The 27,217-nt window shown below is 44.1% G+C and overlaps 2 protein-coding genes across 2 annotated transcripts in view; one reads left to right on the plus strand and one right to left on the minus strand.

The window, feature by feature from the left end:
- LOC126393409 (proline-rich protein 36-like) overlaps nt 1-9,178 on the plus strand; it is a 24,727-nt gene extending 15,549 nt beyond the window's left edge. The window contains exon 6 of the mRNA XM_050049566.1: nt 1,386-9,178. Coding sequence (XP_049905523.1) covers nt 1,386-2,360 — 975 coding nt within the window. The 3' untranslated portion in view covers nt 2,361-9,178. The remainder of the gene's footprint in view (nt 1-1,385) is intronic.
- Nucleotides 9,179-9,324: 146 nt separating this feature from the next.
- armc8 (armadillo repeat containing 8) lies at nt 9,325-27,148 on the minus strand. Its single transcript, XM_050048864.1, has 22 exons — nt 26,854-27,148; nt 23,702-23,778; nt 22,686-22,757; nt 21,074-21,216; nt 20,870-20,967; nt 20,665-20,757; nt 20,484-20,564; nt 20,300-20,375; nt 18,580-18,670; nt 18,426-18,486; nt 18,126-18,326; nt 16,465-16,560; nt 16,295-16,377; nt 15,584-15,665; nt 15,400-15,486; nt 15,213-15,305; nt 14,849-14,998; nt 14,180-14,275; nt 13,830-13,925; nt 13,494-13,566; nt 10,797-10,890; nt 9,325-10,705 (listed from the first exon to the last, which is right to left on the minus strand). Exons 1-22 carry the CDS (start codon nt 26,896-26,898, stop codon nt 10,672-10,674), a joined length of 2,022 nt encoding a protein of 673 aa, XP_049904821.1. The 5' UTR covers nt 26,899-27,148; the 3' UTR covers nt 9,325-10,671.
- Between the last annotated feature and the right edge of the window lie 69 nt (nt 27,149-27,217).

The following is a 27,217-nucleotide window of genomic DNA, read 5'->3' on the forward strand; positions in this document are numbered from 1 at the left end:
ACATCACATCCAGAGCCCGGTAACTTTACAGGAACCTTCCTCCTACTCCGCTCTCTCAGTGGAGACACGGCGGTTGAGAGGGCCGAGCGAGAGGACATTCTTGTAGTAGTTCCTGCCCCCCAAGTAGTACCAGGAACTTCTTAAGTGGAAACGGGCCTTAAGATGGAGAGGTAATGTTGCTAATACTTTAGCCTTCTGCTAATTGGAGCCAAAGGCTCATGACTGCAGCTTCATGTTTATGGTTATGTAGCTAATGTTAGCTAGAGCCTCGAATCACAGTTTGTCGTCCGCCTCACTCCCCACCGCTACAGACCACTTCGCCTGGAGGAGAGAGGAGCAGCAGCTCCAGAGACAGAGCCGTAGTCAGCGGCTGCAGCAGCCTGAATCCAGCCAGCAGATCAGAAAACTTTCTGTTGCTGCCATCACACAGATTAGACTTGGCTCTGCTGCTGGTCACCAGCCCACTGTGGGTGTGTACTGGCTGAATTCAAGCCGCCACAGCCACCAACCAAACGTCCCTTGCCCAAGTTGATGCCTGCTCTCCTCTTAGGGAAGCAGTCCACAGCGGCAGGGAGCCGGGTGGAGGAACCATGAATGAATGAATTAAATAAGATGAAACAGATCAGCGTATGGGAAACACTGGGTTACTGTATGAAACACGTGCATTTGCCTACCCCAGCATTTAGTATATTTTTCTGTTAACACTACAATACCTGTACGTGCTGGAAGTGGGGTTTTGAATGTCGTTGTACCATTACTTTTACTTAAGTAAAAAATATATCGCCACTACCACTACTGGCAAAATGTGATGGCTTTCCATTTGTTCATGGGACTTCAACAACATGATTAATTTAAACGTCAATAACTTCGTGGTGAAAAGTCGACTCACTAAAAATTTGCTTTAACGTTTGCATCCTTGTGCAAAGCCCCAATAATCCATCGAGGGATTTAAGCATTCATAATCAGGAGCCCCATCAGCCAATCAGCAGGACAGTCTGTCATCACTGTGTAGGTTTTGTTCCAGATGCAAATTAATTTAAATTCTATTATTAAAATAACAGGTTTAGAGGGATTATGCTGCTTTAGCAGAGGTACAAACTCTCTGAGTGTTTCCAGCATAATATTCCATCTGAGCACGCAGCGTGTGCTCTGCAGTCAGATAAATGGTGATGTGTGTGTGTGAACATTACGTATGCAGCGTCTGTATCAGATTATCTTTTACACAAATACGGATTAACTCTGTCAGATAGAAAGAACCCCGCCGTCGCATCATCCTCCTGAGCAACAAGAAACTTGATACAACATTTGCATGGACTGACCTTTGTGTGTGTGTGTGTGTGTGTGTGTGTGTGTGTGTTTACCCTGTCCCTCTCTTCACCAAACAGATGAACAGTCTCTCTAAACAAGTCTCCAAGCTCAGTCAGGAGTTGCAGGAAATGACACGCCTGCTCAAGCCCCTCTTCCAAACAGCACCACAGCCAATCCTGATGACCATGATGCCAAATCTAACCCCGCCTCCAAGCAGCGCCAGCCAGCTGTCCACAAGCACCTGCCTGGTGCTGCAGCCCCCCGCCACACCTTGCTCCCTCCAGAGACCTGAAACTCACTCCCTGTTGGACAGTGGAGACATTGAGGGTGTGGACCTGCCAGGTTGCCTTCTCCCGACTCCTCATTCACCGAAAAGGCCTAACTCATCACCTTCAGCTTTGCCCCAGGTCCCGTCCAAACCCCCAGGGTGCAACGTAACGGGCCCCACCCACTCCAACCCCTCCTCCCCAGAGGAGGCGCATCCCGAGGGCCTCCGAAGCCTCAACGCTTCCTCCAGTAACGGGATATTTTTGCCCTCGCTGCAGGACCAGCCTCCCCTGGCCTCTCACACCCCGTCACCCTCTCTGTCCTTCTCCATGTCTCTCTGCTCCTCGCCATCTCTGTCCCCCTGCCAAGGCCCCCACCCGTCCCGACCTGGCAGCTGTGCCAGCAGAGGCCTGCTCCCCCCGCCGCCCTCCCAGGACACCCCTCCTCCCCCGTCCTCCCACTGCTCAGCTCCCCCATCGCTCACATCTTCGCCAGGAGACCATCGGCTGAGGCCTTCCCCCTCCGTCCTTCTCGTCTCTCCCCCCGTCTCCCTCCACCCCTCCACCGTCTCTCTGCCCTTGTCTCTGGACTTTGTCAGTGCACAGGGAAGGCCGGGAGACAGCCAGACGCCACCTTGGTGTAACTCGCAGCTGCGCCGCGGGGAGGCCAGACCCGTCACTCAGCCACAGGAGCTGGAGATGCAGGAGTGGGGACGACAGGCGGAGGAGAGCAAGTCCTCCACAGAGCACATCAGCTTCATCGACGAAGAGGAGCCAGCGTTATGAACGAGTTGGAACTGAGTGAGAGATGATAAAAGAGCAGCAGAGAATTAAAGAGATGAAAAAAGGGGAACAATGGAGATCAGATCAGGGAAAGTGACGGCTGCATGATGGAGTGAAGACTGACAGGGAAACAGACACCTGGTCCATTTCACACAGGAAGTGATGCTCAAAGGACAGACAGGAAACACACCTGGGAGGCCGATACGCAACGCCAGCTGTGAGCAAATCAGTGTGAGGGAGTACTTTTCTACACTGATCAACAACAACAGCACAACTTGTCTTACAGTATCAACACGTCAGTAGCATCAGTCGACCCCCGCAGCTACTGGGACACGTAGGACCAGAGCTTTTTAACCAGTTCCACTGAACTCTGGAGCCGAATTTTTCCAGCTGACTTAATGTTGCTTTTTAAACCCAGTATGGATGTCTCCTCCTCTTCAAAGGGCAGGTACAAACACACATATCTCAGCGGGACACGTCTTTAACAAAGCCAGATAGTCGGAGCCACAGCACTGGGACTGGGAATGTAAACTCTTCGTTCAGTCTCAGACAGATCAGGTCACCTCTCCTGGAGAGCCAGTTCGTTTCATCAGTTGGATTATTTTTTAAAGTATCTTCCTCTGGGCTGGTGGAGGGAAGCTGACATCATCTTCAGAGTCATACACACGGCCGTTACTCATGTTCACAAAAAAAAACAAACAAACAGATGTTTGAATTGGTTTTAACTTCTGACAGAAACTTTTTTTTCCCCTATAAAATAAGTTTGAGGGAAGAACCCCGATTTTAAACAGTCAGGACGCTGTGTGAATAAAAACAGAATGCAACATATATTTAATTGGATACAGTACAAAGATATTTAATGTTCAAACTGATAAACTTATTCTGAATTTTATACCTGCAACACTTTCCAAAACCTTTTCACCTTTTCTTTGGAACCGAGGACACCAATTGTTGAAGTTTTGAAAGTGAAATTTCTCAAGCAGGCCCCCAAAAATCTTGAAGACTGACAGACTGTGGAAGAAAATCCCGTGTGAACACTGTGAGAGATTAGTTTCTTCTTACAGGAAGCGCCTTGAAGTGTACATCGCAAACAAAAGTATTATATAAATTGTATTTAGTGTTTTCACTACTTTTTCCTGGTGTCATTCCACTTTACGCACATAATTTTTAGGGATTGAAATGTTAGGATTTCTTTATTAGTGTAGTTTTATAGGGTTAAAAGAATACTGCACTTGCAAAATGACCATTTGTGAATAAGTTACCGTGCGTTAGGTTAAATCTGTGAAGAAAAGTTTGTCCTTCCTGTGCGTCAAAGTGAACGTAGAATCCAATCCAATACTCGCCATGAAATTAAGTGAACAAAGGCTGCATTTAACAAAAGCAAAACTACATCAAAACATCTGTTTACAAACTCTCACAACACTTGCAGTATAATCCCAGTCCCATTTACGCAGTCACATGCATTTTCACTAAAACATTTTACTTTAAAAAACTTCCAGCTACACATAGCGCACACGTGTGCATATGAGCTGCGCTGGAGCAGAGTTCAAACACATGCCCAGGCAGGCTACTCAGCCATCCAGCCTGGTGTGGCTACACATTTTGACAGATAAAGGCCTGTCTCGATTAGAGGCCTGGTCTGGTTCCCACGCAGTTCTTTTTTTTTTATTATAAAAAGATGTATAAAAGCGGGTTGTTGGCTACCTCAAATTATGTGTCCATTCCTTGATTACCCTGTGAGTTATTCATATTTCTTTGGTCCATAAGGGTCCTCAGATCAAAAGATAAATCCAAGTTGTGAGGGTCGTTTAACAGGATAAAGTGGTGACGTAACTCACTCTCTGATGCTCTGTCTGTCGGAGTTTTTATCTGAAGCCTAATTTCATACAAGTAATATTCATACTGGTTTCAATAAACAGTTTGATTGTATTTCCTGATCTTTGCTGAGCACCAGTTTTGTGTGAGAGGAATTAAAGGCCTGTCTCAAATACAGGCCTGTTGAGTTCAGTGATTTAACCAAATAATAGCCCGGGCTATTAATTCAAGTTTTATGTTTTTTTATCAAAATGTATGTGTTTGGAAAGTACTGACCACATAAATGAAACGAGTTGTGTGAGAGTTTGTAAACCGATGTTTTGATGTAGTTTTGCTGATGTTGAACTCGGCCCCCATTTACCTAAATTCATGAAGAATGTTCGCTTTGTTTGGATTCACCGTTCACCATGTAGGCATTCAAGATAAAGTTGTCTTCACTAATTCAGCGTAACACGCAGTGAGTAACTGATATGCAGACGGTCATTTTACACGTTATGTGAACAGCTGCAAAATATGTTTAATGAAAACAACATGTTGAATTCTCATTTTGAAAGGGATTTGCAGATCTTTGCATTCTGTTTTTATTTCACACAGTGTCCCAATATTTTAGCAAGTGGGTTTGTACACAGTCGGGTCAGCAGATGAGCATGTCGAGGAGCAGCTTCTATTAAAGTGCGAAAGATGGACGACATGACAGCTCCCCAAAAGTGAAGCCAAAACATATCGTTCGCCCCCTGGTGGCTGGCTGCTGTATAGCTCATAAACCCCACCCTGTCCATGTTAGCAGATCGGACATGGGCCAAACTAAAAACTCAAAGTACACGTCAAATAAATTTTTTCCAAAGATGGTTTCTGACATTTTAGTTAGTTCTCGTCACGCTGATGTTTGTTGAAGTGCTCACCTCTCTGATAAGTTTTGGTTTTAACTATACCTTCTTTTTTTCTTTTTTCTTTCTTTTTTAATTTGAGGCCATATAAAGGGGGTTTGACGTCATGATTGATCAGTTTCGCTGCTCGTTATTGGTCGGACAGCAGTAACACGAAACTGCAAAAATTGCTAGAAAGCAACTGCCATAGTATTCGATGCACGAAATATTTTGGCTTCACTTTTGTACAGTGGGACGAAGTGGAGACCCGTCGTCCATCTTTATTCACAGTCACTGGTGTGAACTTTAAGCGGTAGTGACGTGTGCCAAAGACAAAAAGTAAGACTGATGGAAAACATGGCGGAACCACAAACATCATAAACAACACCCATCACCATCATGACTGTTTACAACCAGCCAATCAGATTGTACAGCAAACTCCCACATCACTCCTGAGCTTTAGCCATCCAGCCATTCGTGCCTTCTTCATGAAAAGTTCCCTAAAATCCTCCACCTGTTAATCACAGGCAGCATTTGGATCAAAATTTACACAGAAAGCCATCAGAGTCACCTTCAGAGATCATGTGCACCTTTATCTAAAATGTTATTTATTTATTTATTTATTTATTTAGGCTGTGAATTTATTTATTTTGTGGAGCAAATTAACGAGGGAAACTTATTTTCAGTGGGAAGGTTGTGACGAGTGTTTGTCATCTAACTGCACATTAACACTCCAGACTGAGTGTCACCTTCCTGATTCTTATGTAGCACACATGCATTAACACGTTCATCATCATCTCCACCCCCCCAACCCCACCAACCACTGAGCTTTATGCTGGGACGAGACAACAGCCTAACCCTAAAACTCCAATACCCAGGCTGCATTGCTACGGAGGTCTCAGGACTTCTTTTTGCTTTGGTGAGGTGCTTTGTGCGCCGCGTTACTTGTAATATAGACAGTCAGATTTCTGGTTTCTATTTTCTGTAACGGGAGCAGGGGAGGGACGACCTGGACTCTTTACACACACAGATTCACTGAGCAGAACTCCCACTGACGTCCATGGAGTTCAGATCCTGCGGGTTACTCTGGGGTGGGGGTGGGGGGGTGGGAGGGGGTCTTGGGTACACAAAAGGGTTTTAAATGCATGTCACAGCTTTTTTTGCATGAGGAATGTGCCTGCTTTGGAGCTGTCGAGGGCGGAGGGCTGACGGGAGACGACAAACTGCCCCGCCCGACTGGAGGCTGTTGGGTTTCAGATGTTTTATTAAAGACTGCTGTTACATTTAAAAAAAGAACTTTACCATGATTACATACTGTACAACAATAAAGAAGTGTTGTTTTGTAAGATGTTGGACTCCTGTGCTACTCTGGGAACCATTAGCCCCAGTTTGAGTCACAGAGGTGAGCGTCCTGTCTGAAAAGTGGATGACTGGGAAACCTAGAAGGACACTTAACAACACTAACTGCTGATCTGGAGATAGTTTCAGAGTTGTTAAAGGAATAGTTCAGATTTTTTGGAGTGCTGTTGTATGGGACACTTATCTATAGAAAGAATATTACATACAGTAGATGTCAGTGGACGGATGGAGTCTGACATGGAAGCTAGAAATGTGCTGCTGTGGAGGGGTCAGCAACAAAAACCTTTAGCCACCTAAAAAGATCAATTTCAGTGTTATTGTGTGCGCTATATTTAGAATATTTTCACTGCTTTACCTTGATGTCAAACAGTGATTTCCCACTGGAAAATGAAGCCGTAATATCGCTCTCTTCAAAGCCAGACTCCATTGAGAAAAACAGTAATTTTACCTCACAGAACACAGGAGCTGCTGGTCTACTGCTGCCTCCATCAGTTAGTTAGTTTGTCTCACTGTGTGACTTTTGCATTTAAAGGGTTAGTTCAGAGTCAACAAAGTCATGTATTAACATAAACTAACAAACTAATCGAGGCAGCAGTAGACCAGCAGCTCCTGTGTTCAGTGTGCTAAAATTACTGTTTTTCTCAATGGAGTCTGGCTTTGACGAGAGCAAAGATGAAAAACTGAAGCCGTTAACAGCTTCCCTGTTAGAACAAGCTGTCTGACAGAAAGGTAAAGCAGTGAAATAACTCTCAATATAGCGTACACTTAAACTGATGTTGATATTTTTAGGTGGCTAAAACACATTTTGTTGCTGACCCCTCCACAGCAGCACATTGCTTAACCTCCATGTCAGTATTCCAGCCTGCTTCTCCAAACTGAAGGTGTGCCGACTGACATCTACTTTAGGTATTACGCTGACTGTGGATAAGCACCCAATGCAACCCCACCTCAAAAAATCCAAACTCTTTAATAAGTCTAACCATCTGGATGAAATTATATTCTGTCTGCAAGACTAATATGTTTTCCTGTTTCACAAGTTGCGTCGGCTGTTTGTGATCCAGGTGATCCTCACTCTTTTTGTAAAATGCAAGAAAAATGCATTTTTTATTTTAAAATGAAACACATAGAAAGAGGCAATAGAAACAAATGTAACTGATAACATTTTAAAATGTTTGTTCATGTTGCATAGATGCATAAAAGACATTATTTTTAGATACTGTCTCTGTCTGGAAGGAAACAGAGTCAGAAAAAGGTCAGAAATCTTTTTCCGTCCTGCAGCAGACGCAGTATTTTTATCCAGTTTGTTAGAGAAGTGTTGTGTTAGTTGAAACTATCCTCAGCACAGCAGGAAGTGTTGTTAAAAAAAGCCTCTGGGTTCTTCAGACATCACTACAAATTTACTTTTCAAAGAAACTGATAATTACCTCTGTGACTCAGACTCAGTGGGGAAACACAAGTTCACTGTTCTTGTATTAACTGTATTTGTGCTTCCTTTACACCGCAGAGAGAAATGTATTCTGTGCTACATGTGACTGCAGCACTAAACACATGAAGCAACCAGGGGTGCACCAATGTGGATCTGATATTAGCATCACACACAGCTGGATCAGGTACCAGACACTGTGGGACCAATCCATATCAGTTCATTGTATTAATCTCATTACACGTATGTACATCATGTGTCAGGAGCGCGCCAACAGATCGCATTTTGTTCTGCTTTTATGCAGTTGAATTTGTTAATTTATAGGTTTACACTTGAACTGTAGTTGCAGGATATGTCCACGTAAGTATCTGAAACATACCCTGAAGGGTTCATTCAAATCGACCCCTGGTATATAGTGTGGTAGAACACATATCAGATATTGTCTACAGGATATGTTTCATAACCATGTGTGTTTTGAAATCAGTTAACAGGGGGCGCCATCAGTTCCAAACAAGTGCACTGGCCTTACGTAGAATTTGGTCATAAATCGATGACAGTTTGTCCAAATGTCACCAAACCTGGTGGATATTTTTATTTAAGCTGTTAAAGCATATCCCCAAAATGTTTCTGCAACTGACCCATAGAGGGCGACAGTGTACTAAAGAAAAGCATGACCCGGCAGAGATTTGGACATGAATGAATGAGCATATCCTGCTGAGACCCTGCGTCCTCCTTTGAGGACATCACATTTTGGGTTTACTGGACCTTATACTTTATTCTGCTTAATTTAGACCTGTTGTCCTCGTTCGTGGACACTTTTTTGTGCCATCTAGTGGTAGGAAGAGCACAGTACACAAAAGTGGACGAGGTCCAAAACCTGATCAAATTTAATAGTTAATGTTTGTAGTTCGACATGCCAAACACACTTAACCAATTTTAGAAACAGTGACAAGCTCAGGCACTGTTAATGTAAAAGTGCTCGTTTGAAGACATTGGGAATTTATTATCATTGAGAATGTTTCGTTTTTTTAACCAAACAAAATTCCAGGTCTCAGGAGGATATACCTGATTGTCATAAAACATTTTAGACAGGTATTGTAAACTGTCAAAGGTCTTGATCTTTTGCAGCTCCATGATGGCTTAAACCCGCTGGCTGCTATATTTAAACACTGGTCTTGGATTGGTGCACACCATCTGCTGATACCTAAAGCCTCGGTGCATCCCTGGAGGCAGCCCCACAGCCCTCTGCTTTAAAGGGATAGTGCACCCAAATATGAAAATTCAGCCATTATCTACTCACCCATATGTCGAGGGAGGCTCAGGTGACGTTTTAGAGTCCTCACAACACTTGCGGAGATCCAAGGGGAGAGGAGGTAGCAGCACAACTCCTGAGTAGATAATGGCTGAATTTTCATTTTTGGGTGCACTATCCCTTTAACCCAGACTGTTTGTTTAAGGTGAGACTGAACCTTCTGAGGAGAAATAAGACGCAACACAGAGGTAATCCTTCTTCAGGTCTGCATATATTTTCAATGGTAACATTCATTCTATCAGTTTCATTAAGGTTTGAAATGTCAGGGATCAACACTCTAGAAATATCCTGATGGAAGAAGAAATTATATGATCGAGGGAAGAAACACGATGTAGCGCTCGACTCTGCTGCTGTGGACGCACTTGGTGCTTCACCCTCCGGGGCCGGTCTCAAATCATTGCTCCTTTATTCCTTACATCTAATCGCTCGCTTCTTGAAACAAACCCAGGAGCTTTCATTTATCCGTTTGGACAAACACCCAGTCAGGGAGGGGAGGGACAGACTTTCATATTTAACAGAGATGTGAGGATACATGCATCCTCTGATCTCTGGTGTCGTGTGTAATCATGCCTGTTAATGAGTAACCGGGCAGGTCGGAGACAGAGTGAGCACTCTGGAACTACATTTCCCATTGGGATTATAAGGTGGGACCGAAGTGACAGGCGACAGTGCACGCAGAACCACAAAGGTGTGAGAAAAATAAAAATTCGGGGTGTTACATTTCTTGTCCTTGTTCACCTCCAGAGACCATGATCAACGTCAGAAACATACTGGAATCAGACTGCAGTGGATTCGCCCTCGTGTGCCAAACATCATGACTCAGAGTGACTGAACACAAACAGAGGGTCAGGGGAAAATAAAAATCCAAAAATATATATTTATGTTTATATTTATATATATTTATATATTTACGAGGTATGTATCCACAAAAAAAGAAAACACCCAAAATTTCAAAATAGGCAGTCTGTGTTTTTCTAAATGTGTCCTTGCTCTGCGACGCCTTAAGGAAACATTATTATTAATAGCAATAATTAAAAAAAAACAAAAAACTCGGAAGCTTTGCTGTCCACCAGCCGTGCTCGCGTCAAACCTCATAGTCTGGTTTACTGAGACCCGATTCTCCACTGTCGGGAGTCCAGAAGCACCACAGTGGCGCTGGTGTCAGGCTGCTGCACTCCAACAAAGAAACAAAAAAAAGATTGCAAATCTCAAATCACAAAAGTCCCAAAAGGAGAAAAAAAAAATCACTTCATTGTTGAAAAAAGAAAATAAAACAAGAGAACCCCTCCTAACCGTTGATTTCCCAACAACCATGGCCTCAGAGTCTCCAAGGTGAGGTCTGGAGTGAGCTTAACTGTTGAGGGTGGTTTCGGGCGGTGGGCGGGAGGTGAAGGGAGGCCAGCCACAGGTCCAAAAAAGGTGTCTTTGTGCAACGAAACAAGCCTCGAGGTTAAAGAAAACAAGAAAAGAACCAACAGCAGGTGTCCTCCCGACGATTGTTAGTTAGGCTGGCGGTGAGGGGATCTCTCCCCTCTGTGGTCACGCTAGGTACTGCTGCATCGCCGTCTTCGCCCTGACAGACAGAGAGACCGAATCAGTTCAGCTATTCAACAAGTGTCTGATGAGAGTGCTGTGAGGTTTAGGATGTTCTTATTCAGGCCCACCTGTCACAGAGGTTGGGATCAGAGGCCTGGGTGAGTTTGTGCAGGATGTCTACAAAGCCCATCTCCCTCAGCTTGTCCTGACGCTCCTGAGAACCTGAGAACACACGATACAGCAGAGATTAATTCATTCACATCTATTAATAGCTGACACTTCCATTTTGGGTTCAAGTTTAAATGGCTTTATTTCTTTAATCTGAGTGTTTTGAGTTCACTTTGCATCTTGAAATTTGTCTAACTTTGACCTGAGCTGTGCTGAACCTTAGTGAGTACAATCCCTGCTGACCACAGCTTAAACTGAAAGATGGACAGAAAAGAAAGACAGAAAAGATATTCATATCAGCGTATGGATGGAGCTACTGACTAGACTGACTAGACTCTAGTTGGAGTCTCTGAAACAGTGATCTACTGCTAGCATCATTAGCACTGTAGCTGATAGCGCAGACAAACTTTACGTCACATGGACACGCACCCGCCACCGGCATGTGTTTTCTGTGTACAGGGTTCCTACACATTTAGAATTTCAAAATTCCATACTTTTCCATACCGTTATTTCCAGACTTCTTGGCGGTTTTTTTTGTTTTGTTTTCCCAGAGAATATGTGACATCTGAGTAAATATATCTGTGTATCATATTTCACATCATATTTAATTATTCTTAATAGGCGATTGTAGCCAAGTACTACCCTGGAAATCCAGAGTTCTCGCGAGAGCACAATTTGAATTTGCTCAGCGAGTCACTCTGGCAATCAGTAATGATGCTCATTACCCATGCCGTTGAAGCCGAGCTGCACCAATCACATCGGTGTATCTGATATAGGCGGGCCAGAGGCGAGCTAAACAGATGACGACAGCGCTGCGACGACGAAGTCCGGAATCAGTCAGTAAACATTGCAAGATGGCTACGGATGAACACCAGTTGTTTGAAACGGCTTTGGCCGCTACAATGAACGAGTTAGACTTGGCTTTTTCTCTAAAAGAGGAACAGAAGACGGCGCTCGAATCTTTCCTTTGCAAGAAGGACGTTTTTGCTGTTTTGCCGACCGGATACGGCAAGAGTCTAATCTACCAGTTAGCTCCGCTGGTAGCTAAGCATATACGTCACCCCGTGTATTGTTCTGATTGGTCGTAGTGTTATCCAACTGTGTGCAGTGATATTTTCAAATGCATGTGTCGAAACATAAATTTAAGGGTCTGGAGCTGGGCCAGAAAGCTCGTGACCTCGTTCCTTTCTTCTCGAACGGACTTTCGTTGTTTTCTATTAGATATCAAAAACTCAAAATACCGAGGTAAAAAAAAATCACTGGAGACACGTAGAATCAGATGCAACTGAGTTTAATGTGCTCGCAGGCAACAAAGACATCACAACTCAATGAGTCAAGCTCCGGAGCAGGACTGGAATGTCTTTGTCTGCGCACTCGCTTTTATTGTGAAGATTTTCTGCTGAGTCGTCTTTTTCTTAATCCTTCCCACTTGGCTCTGATCGTAACAGTATCACATTTCTGCTGAGTTTCCACTTTTTCTTTAATCCTTCCCCCTTGGAACTGAAACATAACGGTGTCACATTTCTCCGCTCTCCCCCTGATGGCTGCTTTAATCCTTGCACTCGTTCATAATAGTATCCCCGCTCTCCTTTTCTCCCTTGGAGCCAATTTCACTGTATAATGCTTTTCTGGGCAGTCTAAACCCACCTCCTCTAGAGTCATATCAGGACAAGCTGGAATTTCCCCTAACTTTCCACCAATGTTTCTGAGCCCATCCTCATGCTATTTTTTAGAAATGATGCACAGTGAATCCTAGGTACTTCTCTACCACAATGCTTAAGTGCTCAATGAGTGTATGTGTGTCATAAGAATACATGAAATAATAACCCAGTGTGTGATTTGTCAGTTGCACAGAGTACATTGCTTCAACACGTATCTTTTAAAAGTCAACTTAAAGGTACAGTATAAACACTTCAGTAAATCAGTACATTACACTACACATGCTTGGTGCCGCCCCTCGAGTTTGGCTATTTTCATTACTCATGGCCAGACCCTAAATCTTTGTAGATTTGGGTCTGGATTTCCAGGCTAGCCAAGTACCATAATGGCATGCAAATAAAAACTCAGGTAAGTTCAATGTCTGGGCTGAGGCAAAAAGGTTGGGACTCTGGGTGCAAGCGATGCAGTAACGAGACGTCAGTGTTTTTTCCTTTCATGTGGCTCAGAATCGCCTTCTCCCCCATGTTGGCGATTTCACACAAAGCTTGCATCTAGCTCTGTGTGTGAATTCAATCAAGCCATCCATCCAAAAACTTACATCTACCCATTGTGAACCACGTGAAACTCGTCTTCTTGTCGAAGGTGCCGTGTTGGAGTGAAACTTGATACCTGGGGGGCTGGAGGAGGGTCATGGGGCAGCGGACTGGACATACCACTTGTCAATCAGGTAAAAGGGGCGGTATGTTTTCTGAGACGTTTGCTCTCACACAAACTGTGCTTGGCCCCTGTGTGTATCACAGAGCCACACGAAGTCCCTGAGTGATAAATCCTGCACCAAGTAACACAGAACTCGCAGCACAAGACCTTCATGTTTCCCACTGTGATGTGAATACGCCTTCAGACCTACAACATTTCCTCACATCCCTCCTCCTCCTCTCTCTGAATCCAGCACCTTTCTTTAGGCTCTCTTCATGTGTGAGGTGTAGTGTGTTCCTTACCGTCCTCTTCATTCCAGATTAGGTTTGAGATGCAGAAGGTGGCAGCGAGCTGCAGTTTCACATTCGAATGCCCCTGCAGGAACAGCAGAAGTGAGGAAAACAACAAAAGCACAGGTCACGTGTCTGTGATAACAGCTCTATTAAACAGTCCACAGTCTTTAGCTGGTTCAACATAACTGCGTGATCTGCTTCTCATTAAAGCTCTGTGTGCTTCTCATTAAAGCTCTGTGTGCTGACAACACGTCAGGAGTAAAGAGGAAGCAGAGAGTGAGTATGCACGCTGCAGCAACACCACACACTTGATCTGATCGCACTAGATGGTTTTATATAAAGTACCATGTAGTATTTGATTTTCTGGAGCATGTCGTCATTGGTCATGATGAGTTCCTTGGCTGTGTTGCCGTCGGCGATGTTGGCGAGGATGCACAGCGTCTGACAGATAAGGAGAAATGTTACGTCAGTGCTGTTATGTGAACATTTTGTACTTTGTGATTCAGAAGAAAAAACTGCCAGCTGATTCTGTCTCATGTGCTTCCAGCTCTGCACACTGGACATGAATAAAGGCCGACCCCTCAGCCTGTCATCATACCTGCAGAATGTTAAAACCACTCTGCAATGCGGCTGTTTCTGTGCAGCTGTAGTATGAATTCTGTGTGGAAACCACATGAAGCAGAGGGAGAGCTCACCTGTTCCTTGACCTCTATACTGTGCTCTGCTTCCAGGATGAGAGTCACTGCCTGCATGATCTGCTTCCCATGAGAACTCATGATCTGGTCAATGTGCTGACGGTGGAGAGGGAGCGGGAGAGAATCAGTATGCAAGGATTTATGCCAGTTCAGTACACACATGCATTTGTACGAATATCTACAGAGTGGGTAAGAAAGTGTGAAGCATTCAAGGTTGGAGGTGGAATACTACAACTCTTCTGTGACATCACTGACCACAGCGCTCAACACAACAGTCCAAGATGCAGCCTGCAGTCTAAGAGCCGACATACATACACTGGAGCCATTTTGCTCCTGCAGGTGTTTGGAGGATATAGACTAAACTACAGGGACTGAGCCTGACTACATCCTGTGTGGTATACACTGTATCTGAGGCATTTAGTTTACCTATAATAACCCTGGCGTGAGTTTGGTGGACCCCTATGACCTCAATTCATCTAGAATTTTCTCCATTTTTGGATTCTTCGTTCACCACGAAGGATCGCCAGAAAAACATTTATGTACAGATGAAGTATTTCTTTAAGTCTCTAATCACGCTTGTGTGTGTGTGTGTGTGTGTGTGTGTGTGTGTGTGTGTGTGTGTGTGTGTGTGTGTGTGTGTGTGTGTGTGTGTGTGTGTGAGAGTCTCACTGGGCGTGTTGACAGCAGATTGCGCAGCAAACCGAGGGTCTTCATCAGCACATTGGTGTCAGGGTCTGATAGCAGGCGGAACAACTGTTCTGTACCCAAACACCGAACTATCTCCACCTTCACCTTCTGGTCTGCCTGGAACGCCATGTTCTTAACACATAAACAGAGTTTGTACTGAAATAATCCGACAGTATGAGTCACTGTGTGAAAATGTGACAAGGATCTGCTTGATTTTACTTCAACTCGCTGCAGCCTCACATATACAGTTTTAAAATGAGTGTGAAAAATTATCAGTCAAGGAAAACACAAATTCAACAGACTTTCCTGGACTTTGATGTTAATAAGAAATGTAAAATGTTCTTACCATCAGGGCCCAGATCCCGTTGACCCTCAGTGCAGGACTGTCACTCTGGGTCAGACTGCATAGTAACTCAATCACCCCTGACTCCAGGATGGGCTGCAGATCGACACAAACAAATGGCCTCAATATTAAAGTCATACAATCTGTTCTCTTTATACATGTGAGTGTGTGTGTGAGTGTGTGTGTGTACCTCTTTGCTGGGCGAGAACTCCAGCAGTAGATTGCATAGTGTAGAGGAGGCCATGACCAGGACTTCATCTGGGGCGTTCTGCAACAGCTACAACACAACATCTCAGTCAGTGTGTGAGTATTCAAACATGTAGAGATTTGCTTTGCCGTATGCACTCATTGAACTCCGTCACCGCTCCACTGACCTTCATGAGGGGTTTCCATACGGCGTGGTCATGGAAGCTGGTCCTCAGCTGCTGCACCGACCGCGAAAGACTGTGGAGACACCTGCCAAATATGAACGGACAAACAGGGGAGAGTTTAGTCACAGTTGCACAACACTTTGTAAGAAAAAATTAAAAAGAAAGACGAGGACAGCACTTCAATTTGACTTTTTAATATTGCTACGTGGACATTTTTGGCTTCTTCAGTGTGTATTCTGGCAATTTCACTGAAACGTCTGTGTGGCGATATTAAAAAGGCAAACTGAAAAGCTGTCCTTGTCTTTCTGTCCGAGTCTTCTAAGTCTCATCATGAGTTGAGAGTGTTGCGTCTTATTTTTTATAAAAATCTTAAACCCATTTTGGTCCATAATGGGCAAAAGAGTAAGAAGAAAAGAGGAATCAAAAGGGAAACTAGGTGAAGAGACACAGACATTATTTTGACCAATCTTTAAAAAAATAAGCAAATTAAACAGTGACACTGTCTGTTTCCTAACGTCTTTTGATGTCATTTAGACTTTGAGGGGAAGAAACACAGCTGAAGTTAAATATAAATTCAAAGCTCATTAATTTTTTTAGAACTTTCGTGTCACAAATGTCCGTTAAATTCTTAATAAAGGGATTACAGGGATAAGAGGGCAATATCAGCAGGGGCAGATGTCATGGTGGGTGACAGAGACTCGCTTCTCGCCGTACCTGACGGCCGCCAAACGGACTTTAATGCTGGATTCTGACAGGCCGCTGACTATCCGGTCCATCATGTTTTCCGTCTCTGTGATCTGAGGTCAGAAAAGAATGGATCAGAATATAAATATGTATGTGCACAATTATATATGCAAACAAAAATGCACCCAAGGAAAGGTGACCTTTTTGCGGATGTCCTCGTCGTTGGAGCCCAGCGAGGCGTAAAGTTTGAAAGCAGCTTGTCTCAGCTCGTGTGCGTGCTTCAGGTCATGGTCCAGCTGAAGGGGACAGAGCAGACAGAAAGTGAACGGGTGCATGATGTCACCAAGAGACAAAACTTTTTCATACACAAAGATGAGATCTTTAAACTTGATCAAAGGTCAGGCGTTCCATAAGGCTCCATTTCCACTCCCAATAATCTGACTTTGCTCCGTGGATGACATTCATAATTAGACTCACTTGTTAGTTTCTGGGAAATATGAACCACAAATGACGACATTCAGATGCACTTAAGATTATTGGGTCATAGCTGATTATAGCAGCATAAGTAGACTGGCTGAAGTGCTGTCTGGAAGTCTGAGCAAAATAAACTATTCTGATAAAAATAGCCTTTAACTGGCCTTATTAAGAAATTACATCGTGATTATCATTAGTAGCCATGCAAGCGGCACGGCTCTAGAGATTTAAAGGTTGGTCGGTCCGCCATTTTGTCCCTGTACTCTGCCTTTACTGCTAACTAGCAAATGATTGCATGCCAACAAGCAAAATTAAGGATGTGAACATAGAAAAAATGACCCCAGCTTAACATCAGTATGTTGGCATTGTCACTGTGAACATGTTAGCATGCTGACATTAGCATTTAGCTCGAAGCGCAGCCTCATGGTGCTGCTAGCGTGGCTATAAGCTGTGGTACATGTCAGCAGGGACATTTTTGGACGTGAGGGGTCGCGTCACTTGGCACATGGGCTGTCTCCTCTTGTATTTCAAACCGAACCAACATTGCAGCTTGTTTGGAAATGTTCTCTTACAACCCTTTTTGTCCAAAATTAGCACGTGTACATGGGTTTTTAAACACAGGAAGACTCAGCAAATATGCCTTTCTGTGTGTGTGTGTTTCTTGGTGTGTCATGTTTGATGTCATGGACAGGCTTAAAAACAGGTTAGTAAATTGTAGAAAGCCGCACGGAGGCCTGGTCACTTCTTTTGATATACCTCTTTTTTATTCAGTCTCTCTTTCAAACTCAGTGCAGACTCATTTGGAACGATGTTTGAGTGCTGCTTGGTGCGGAGAGCGACGGTATTTTGTGGTAGCATCGTTGCATCTCGCCGGTAAAGGGGCAAAAATTACTGTGTTCATCAGGGTGTTGTGTTTCCATCAAAGCCAATCAGACCCAGAACTGATAAATACTTGTGACTACTGCTGAGTCATTTTACCCGGTTGTGAATGCCAACTTTAACCTTTCTATTACATTAAAAAAACAGATGTAAGCGGGTTATTTGTGCAGCGGGAAGCTTTATGTTCTGAAAACAACGGCTCCTTCAAAAGTTTTTCATGAGCTATCAAAAGGTGGGAGTTGTGCTGGTGTCACCTGATTTGCATGAAGTAGCCTAGATTCAACTTTATGCAAATGAGGAGCGGACAACCTGTCTCTCCAAACACAACTCAGTGCAATGAGAATGCACTGCATGGCTGCTTACAAAGACAGTGAATGGGAAGCTCCTGAGTGACAGATCCTGTGGACATGTACCATTGTTTTGTCAGTGTGATGACACAGTCCTGACACATACATTAAACACCTGCCCATGTGACATGTAAAGGGCCCTCTCAGGCCCACTGACCCACCCTCTTGATGTCAGTGATGGCGGACACAGAGCTGGGGTATTTGAAGTAGTCGGCCAGCATGGCCACCAGATGGTCAGTGGTGCTCGCAATCCTCTGCAGCTCCACGTCAGGCTCCATCAGGTAGGCCAGTGTCTCTGCACCCTCCACCCTCTCCTCAAGCAAATGTTCTTTACTGCACATCCGCACGAGGCACGGCAGAGTCTGAAAAACAGGAAGTCACATGCACATCAAATAAAGAAGTGATATAATATCTTAGTGATTAATAAAGGTGCAGGTGCAGAGGTCTCAGAAAAGCCTGACCTTTAGGACTATGCAGCTGTCGTCTGTCCTGATGGCACCCGCTCGACACATGTACGTTAGACTGGGACAGAAGGAGAAGAGGTCACACTCACGGAAAGAGCACATAGGAAATATAGACTTATAATACTGATTCATATGGATTTATGTCACTCACCATTTGGCTGCTGTTAGCTGCATTTCTATGGGTTGATCCCTTTGCATCATTCTGACAAATACCTGAGAGAGCAGCTCGCCATCCACCAGCACTGGAGACAAAAACACAGACAGACTGGGGTTAAAAAGTGAAGCTCAGAGGAAAGGAGATGAGGAGACGAGACATGGAGAGAAGAGAAGAAACAAGATGTGAAGAGACAAGACAAGAAGAGAAGAGACCAGAAGAGAAGAGATGAGACGTGAAGAGAAAAACGAGAAGAGACGCGAAGAAAAGAAGAAACATGAAGAGAAGAGATGAGACGAGACGTGAAGAGACGAGATGCAAAGAGAAGAGATGTGAAGAAGAGAAGCGACACGAAGAGAAGAGACAAGACGTGAAGAAAAGAGACAAGATACAAAGAGATGAGACAAGATGTGAAGAGAAAAGACTAGATGCAAAAAGAAGAGACGAGACACAATGAGAAGAGACGCAAAGAAGAGACATGAAGAGAAGAGACGAGATGCAAAGAGAAGAGACAAAACGTGAAGAGAAAAACGAGAAGAGACGAGACACAATGAGAAGAGAAGCGAAGAAGAGACAAGATGCGAAGAGAAGATACGTGACACAAAGAGAAGAGACAAGACGTGAACAGAAGAGACAAGATACAAAGAGAAGAGACAAGACGTAAAGAGAAAAGACTAGATGCAAAAAGAAGAGACAAGACACAAAGAGAAGAGGCCAGAAGAGAAGAGATGAGACGAGACGTGAAGAGAAGAGACGAGACACAATGAGAAGAGACGCGAAGAAAAGAAGAGACACAAAGAGAAGAGACAAGACGCAAAGAGAAGAGACAAGATGCAAAGAGAAGAGAAGAGACGAGACACAAAGAGAAGAGACAAGACGCAAAGAGAAGAGACGAGACATAAAGAGAAGAGATGAGATGCAAAGAGAAGAGACAAAATGTCAAGAGAAAAGAGAGAAGAGACGAGACAATGAGGAGACGAGATGCGACAAGAAGAGACAAGAAGCAAAGAGAAGAGACGCGAAGAGAAAAGACTAGATACAAAAAGAAAAGACAAGACATGAAGAGTAGAGATGAGATGCAAAGAGAAGAGACGAGACTTGACGAGAACAGAAGAGATAACGGCCTATTTCCACCAGATGCGTGTTGGTTGCGTCTCCGCTCCGGCACGGCAGCGGAGCCAATAGGATTCAATTCTAGTCAATGTTTGTGTTTCCACCGGCTGCGGCTGTGCTGCGTTCCGGCTCCGTCTCAGTTCCGGCGCTCTGGAGCCCTCCGCAACAGATACGCAGGACTTCTATTTTTGCCGGATGCCAGAGCACAATGCAGCAATTCAGCACAGAGCAGATCGTGCGGGGCAGGAAGTCGTGCACAGAAACAAAATAAAACATCCGATTGATTTTCAAAATAAAATACAGTGTTCATGGCGGATCATATTTCCCTGCACTACACTACATAATGGGCGGAGGCAGGCCTGAAGTCAACAGGTCAGAGGTTTCCAGACGTCATTTCACCCCGTTGACACCATGGACGAGGAGATGTTAATCATGGCAGTGCACAGAGATGTCTTCCAGCGGAGCTGCACCGCTCCACACAGCAAACGCAGCCGGTGGGTGTTGACGGACAGCGGAACACACAGCAGATAACCAGCGCTGCCGTTCCGCAACGGACACGCATCCAGTGGAAATCTGGCGTAAGATGCGAAGAGACGAGACTCACCATTCACCAGTGTCATGGAGACCTGAGTGTTCTCATAGGCCAGGACTGAGAAACACTTTAACGCCTGCATCCGGACCTGCAGCGACAACAAGGTCAGAAGAAGATAAACAGAGGTAACTATGTGTGAAAGAAGTGATCATCCAGTCAGGTAAATGAAAACACTCACAGACAGACGGCCACATACCTTATAAGAGGGTGAGATAAGTAGAGGGGCAATGTTCTGGATGGCACCGTGGTTGAAAAGAACCGTCTGGTGCTCCGGGGTCTGGAGACAACAAACAACCAATCAACAATGAATCTTCTTCGAGCCACGAGTGTGATGGACTCCACTGTGTTTGTGTGTGTGTGCGAATACCAACAAATACCTTACAACAGTGGGAGAAGATCTGTGTGATGTACTCCTGTGTTCTCTGTGAGCGGCTCAGTAGAGACATGAGATGGGGAATCACAGTGGGGTCCTACAAACAAATGGCAATAGTTAGACTCAGTCTAGAGGACAACTGAACTGATTAACTGTATGCAGGGACAGAATGTGTGTGTAGTGTTTGTAGTATACTCAAGACAACCTACAGTATAGAGCAGCTGCACAGGGGTGACTGGACTGATGAAGACTGTTCTGAGACACCGAAGACAAGCTTCAATGAAGATCAGGTCCGGACACAGAAGACCTGCGAGCACAACACAGCTGCTGTAAAGCTCTCTTCATGTCACCAAACATGTCGTCCTCTACATAAAGTATTTGCATGCATTAAGTGTGTGCGTGTGTGCTCCAACCTTGAAGAAGGGCAGGGATGATGTGACAGTCCACCAGGGACTTGATGTTGTTCTCGGTGCCCATGGCGAGGCTGCCCAGCACCACGGCACACTCTGTCCGCAGCTCCAGACTGGACGAGCTCTGCTGAAGCAGGTACAGTAGCCTGGAGCAGATGAACACACACACACACACACACTGAAGCAAGTTCACTGTAAAAGGTGTTAAAGGTGGAGGGTAGATGATGCTTGGAAGTTAAAGTCTTACACTTTGATATTTCTGTTGTATTTCTACACTTATTTTGTGACATTCGCTGCGTCTGAAATCTCATACTATGCACCACATAGCCAATATGTGTGCTATCGTTTAACAAACTTTTATATACACAATCAGTTGTATCTTTTGGGAAGCACTGAGCTGTGATTACTGCGCCACTTTCTGAGAGCCTCCTTGCCGGTTGGAGACACATAACTATAATAACCAGTGCCAAATTTAGCTCTACCGGTGTCTACAAGCATTATGAACCTCTCCAGTTTGGTTGGGTTTTGGAGGCAGTGTGGCGTAGTTCAATCTAGATATGACTGTAGGAGACGACAAAGAAATTTAAATAATGGTGGAACGGAACAAATTGGTGATATAGTGACAATAATTCTCCATCCACATGTCGGGATGTATTTAATGACCTCACAGACTGCCACCATCTGCAATGCTGTCTCTGTTTAAAGGTCCAATATCATAACCTACTCCACTGTCGCCCTGTTTGTTCTTGTGTGAAACTTTGACTCCACCCTCTAGTGCCATCTATTGGCTGTATTTACGCCGACATAAAGGACACATGGAAGTATGAGGGCAGTGATGTTTTTGGAGTATAAATGAGCCTCACTCCTTAATGCAGTGACCCAGGTTTGAGTCCAGACTAGAGCACCTTTACTGCGTGTCCTCCCCTTTCAAAAATATATATTTTTAACAGTGCTAAATGCTAACATCACCATGCTAACAAGCAGATGTTTAGCAGGTAAAATTTCCCAGCATGCTATCAAAATAGTTTTGGAGATATTTCAGTCTGGATCAGAGTGGTGGAGTGACCGACAGACGTCCCCGCAGCCACAACACTAGCATTGCTAACAAAAAGGCCAAACCATGTTGTGCCCAAAACAAAACTCCTTAACTGTAATATGTCATCCATCTGTGATGATTTCCCCACAACAATACGTCATGTAATGTTTGCTAAATTGCACATCAGGCGGAGGACTCATGATCAAAATTATTCAAGGTTTTTATTACTTAATGACATAACAGCACGGCCTCTTTGCTGTTGTAAACACCGTAGTCACTACGACACTGCATTGTGGGATATTTATGCCAGCGTAGTGTCCAATGTTTGCATACTGCAATATTTCACACAGGTGCTGAGGTTCTGGACATACTAAAAGATCTCACATGCTGTTTTAGTCGACTAAATAACATGTTAGTGCGGAATTTCAGACGCGGCCATTGTCATTTTTCATTTAGTGTCTGTCTGAACAAAAACATGTAACTCAAATGTCACGTCTGTATCTTGAGTGTAGCTGAATACAAGTTTTAATAGTCAGAAAGTGTGAAGGAGTAGAGGTGGACGGGTGTGCAGGGACGTACCTCGGCACAGCTCCGAGGACGATCAGATTGGCCTTCTGCTTGTTGTTTCCAATGACAGCATTCTTCATGTCACTGTGAAGCCAGACAGACACACACAGATGAGGACCCTTCTCTGCAATCTACCTGAGGCAACTGAGACAAATTTGAAATCAGCAGCAAAAGTTTAAGTGTTGAAATGGTAACCCAGATTATGGCCTGTAGCGTACAGCGTAATTCTATGCAGTTTGCAGGGAATTTTTTCTAACAGCATAAGCATGTAGGTGCAAAAGAACAAGATTTGAAGTTAGGTAATAAGGCAGTGACAATCTGGGAACTTGTCAGACGTCAGATCTTTAGAGAACTTATGACAGAGGGAAGCCAGAGGGCAGCCAGGCCGACATTTCCATATTGAAACACAGGAGATTTACATAAAGCAGATGTTCCACATGTTGTTGTCGGACACAGAACGAGCCGCTTCATTTGCATGCACTGCATTTTGTTTTCCACGCAGCTTTTCCTCCGCTCTGCCGGCACCCCAGATGATATCATATAGCAGGTGAGTGAGGCTAATGGAAAAGTACAGCTGTAGCAGGCAGTCAAGTCAGTCAGGTGCTCGGCTAGCGGAGCGCTACAAGCCGTAACCAGAGCTAGTCTCCTCCGAAGTTAAAAATAACGGTGAAACAGTCAGAGTCCAAGTCACCGCCATCGAGAGAGACAGCGAGAGTGAGAGATATGAAGTCACACTGATGAGTGAAATACATTTTGAAATAGATCGTCACATGAAAGCCTGTGCATGTAAACACAGAGGTCATGCTGCTCACTCAACCAACACACAGGCACAGGAACTTAATCAGTGTTTGGCAAAGAAATAAGAATAAAAGAACATCAAGTCCACCCTCGTTCAGTGTGCTGGCTGTGAGATAGCAACAATAACCACTCTTCAAAATGTAGCCAACCACCTGAGAGGACGGGATGTCATTTACTGCCTCCTGCCCCAGAGAAGATGATATATATATATAAAGTGCTGCTGGACTTACATGACTCCCTGCAGCACTTTCTGTGGGTCGGGGTCAAACAGTCTGTCAACATAATGGCGACTAGTGGCAGTGACTTCCTGTGTGGGGACAAATATAACAGAAACGTTAGAGACAATGTTCACTGACGTACATTTCCCACTTAGGGCGAACCTACTAGAAAGGCATTGTATCTTGCTCAATTTCTCTCTCACACAGCTACACACACACACACACAGCAAAAATAATAAATATAATGAACAGATTTTAACATATTTACGAGCCATTCATACATTTCAAGATCAATTTAACATCAAACTAAAGTTGCCAGGCTGAGAGACCGAGCCTGTCGCACTACGTCTGCATAATCTGGAGCAACAACAAGAATTTAAAGACATTCAAATGTTAGGAAACACAACTAAACTGTGTTAAATAATTACTGTTTGATCTTTCCACATAAATAAAAGCATGCACACCGACACATACAGCAGCAGCCTCCATGGCAGGGCCCTTTAAAAAGCTGTTACACATAGCACCCAGCGGCCGCATGTGACACCAGAAAACTGTGTTTATATCATGGACAGCTTAAGCTAGAACTTTCTGCGTGACCCCAGAGGAGCAAACCTCACCCTGCTGAAAACACACTGCTTCTATTGGCTTCTGGTGCCTGCACAGACCTGTCTTTGATATGCAGTCATTACATTTAGCTCAAATGTTTATCATATAAATACAGTACACACAACAACAGGGCTGCGTATGTTCAAAGGAGTAATAAAAGCCTCATGTATTTGGAGAGAACACTGCTGGAAGAACAGATTTTTTACTTCACCCCAAATTAAAGCAAATACTTGTCTATAGCACAACCATGTGTGGGGCAATAAATGTGGACCATATCTATGTAGTCTGGCTTCGTCCTGAAATTGTAGTTTTGGGTAAATGTTAATATGGTTATTACCAGAATTCTGGGCTGTGATACACTTACATCATGCACAGTATTGTACTTTGTAGGGACACACGATAATATCGGCATATCATCAGACGATATTGGCTTTAAAATGAACTGACAGAATCAGCCAACGTGCTTTTTCTTAATTTGCAAAATGAATGAATATTACATACGATTGAAAAGTACTGTACTTCATGCCTCTATCTGCGGGTGCACCATCATGAAACGAGCATGGATGCATAATATGATGTTATTTCCACCACAGATGCATCGGTTACGGTCAAATGAGTTGTTACATATTGGCAAAAAATCCAGTATCATGTCTCCCTAGATCTTTGGCAATATGACAGGTCAAACTGTGTTAAGAGAAGAGAGATATCTCTGGAAAATCTTGTTGTCAGCTTGTAAAACGACCATCACAAAGAGACGGTACCAACACAATTAAATATATGATATGGCACTGTAAACTCATTTGATTAGAACCTAAGAGGAGTGCTGTCGAGAGAAATGGGCACTGTTTACATGTCAACGACAAGGTAAGAGACTGAATCAATGAATATGTTGTTAAAATTTTTCTTTAAGTCCTAGTTAAGGTTTCCATAAAACGTTCACTCCAGTGTTTATGGTTTTCTCCTTGCCTTGGTCTTATATTTAAGGAATCCAGCACCCAAAGCATGGTTTAAAAAACGGTCCCTCTGACTCTGTCTTAACTGCAACATGACTGAGTTTATGATGATAAACGAAAAAGACTAACACACTCCAAGGATAGTGTTCTACAACCAGGGGAACTCGGTGAATAGGCTTTTGATTTTACACAATACATGTGACTGAATTCATTGTTGCTGCCTCTTCCTACAGTCGTTTTCAGGTTCCTGCTATTTGGGATCACCTTCACTTTATAGTTTGAGCTTTTTATGACTGTATTCCACCAGAAGTTTAACCCCTTCCTTTTCTGACCAGTATGGTTTCTTTGTCTTCTTCTCTTCTGCTATGTTTTCACCATCTCACTATAAGCCCACTTTGAGAGACGATAACAGGGGTCACAAGCGTGAGTCCAAGCAAACAAACAATCTCCATGGAAACTTTTACTGCTGTGAAATCTATTTCAACACATTAAATGAATTAACATTACTCCTTAACTAAAGAACCCCTTAGAATGATTCTGTGCAACTGTGTAAGTCCCTCAGCTAAGGAGCAATTAAGCTTTAAGCGTCACACTTAAGGTGTTTTGTGCAACTGGTCCCAGATCCTGTCATATGTTTCTTTTGTTTTGCTCTGTATTTATTATAACCCTTTAAATGCTTCTGTAATGTGTTTGTTATGGAAAGAATAAAAATAACATTTGTAAAAAAGGACAAACTGTCACAATATCTAAGAGTCTCCCCTCTGCATGTCTCCAACGTGGGGGCGTTTCACTACTGAAGCCCTAACTATGCTCCTTTTCGCTAGCATTACCCTTTTAACGCTAACTTTAGCTAAGTTACACCTGACAGCCACTGTCACCTGCTGAAAATAAACTATAATACCACACTTTAGCTAACTGCTAGACTTTAGGCTGCTGATAAAGCTCATTTTGCCGGGTAGAAAACTCCTCAAGAAGTCGGCAATCCATGAGTTACAGTGTGTTAGCTTCGCTAGCTTAACCAGAAGCTAGTGGTTAGCCGACGTTACTTAGAGCACATAACGTTAGCTAGCTTAAAAATGGTAACTCCGCTGCTGTGATTAGCAAGCTGCAATGGTTTAGTACAAATAATGTCGGATGATTGGTATTTTAAAAGCTAAATCCTGCAACTTATCTTCCATTGTGCAATACGGGATAATTTAAGCGTGTTTGGAACAGTGAGGACTTAGCAGTTAGCTGCTAACTCATTCCGAGTGACACTGACAGGTACTTCTCTCGTTTGATTTTCTTTCCTTGATACACCGACGGCGCGAACGGACACATAACCCGCGTGCATAGCTTGACATGTTCAGACCGCCCCCGCCCGTCCGGGCGAGGTCAGGACACAAAACTGTTCCCACCATCAGCGACGTAGGCGGACCGCTACAGCGCTATGTGTTGCAAAGCCTTTAACTTAGCTTGCAGGCTAACAGGACACATAAACCCTGCACAGCTCTGACAGCTCCTAGCTCCTTCATGTGACCGAGCAAATGACACCAGCCGCGCACAGTTGGAGTGAGCACACTGTTAGTTTGACAACGCTATTCAAAAATCATGAGTGACACTCACAGACAGCACACTGATGCGGAGAGGGGCCTCCAACAAGCACGCCATCTCTCTTCCCCCGATCGAGCGCCCCAATCGGCGCAGCACTTTGCAGACACTCCGCCCCCCAGAGCAGCTGTGAGCGGCTTTTAAAAAAAGTAAGTGCAGCTGAATCCCGCCGCTCCTCGCGGGTGTTGGGCTGAAAACAGGTCCCTGTAATCCTCCGTGGGCTCGGCTGTGAACACTAGCAACAGATATACAACAGAAAACAATACCGCTAACTTAGCGAGCTGTCTGTCACACAGTGGATTTGTCAATGAAGTAAATTTTGTTTATAAATGTGACGTAGGTGGTGTGTCGGTGTGCTAGATTCAACACAATAACTTCA

The sequence above is a fragment of the Epinephelus moara genome, chromosome 7 (assembly GCF_006386435.1).
Source record: "Epinephelus moara isolate mb chromosome 7, YSFRI_EMoa_1.0, whole genome shotgun sequence".
Lineage (NCBI taxonomy): Eukaryota > Metazoa > Chordata > Actinopteri > Perciformes > Serranidae > Epinephelus > Epinephelus moara.

Bases quoted from the DNA above. Each gene is read 5' to 3' on its own strand.
- armc8 (XM_050048864.1), bottom strand. From the start codon at position 26,898: ATGGCGTGCTTGTTGGAGGCCCCTCTCCGCATCAGTGTGCTGTCT. The intron at 18,327-18,425 runs GTCAGGCTTTTC...CCTGTTTTTCAG, and splicing joins ACAGCTGCATAGTCCTAAAG to ACTCTGCCGTGCCTCGTGCG. The intron at 14,999-15,212 runs GTAAGAACATTT...TTATGTGTTAAG, and splicing joins ACGGGATCTGGGCCCTGATG to AACATGGCGTTCCAGGCAGA.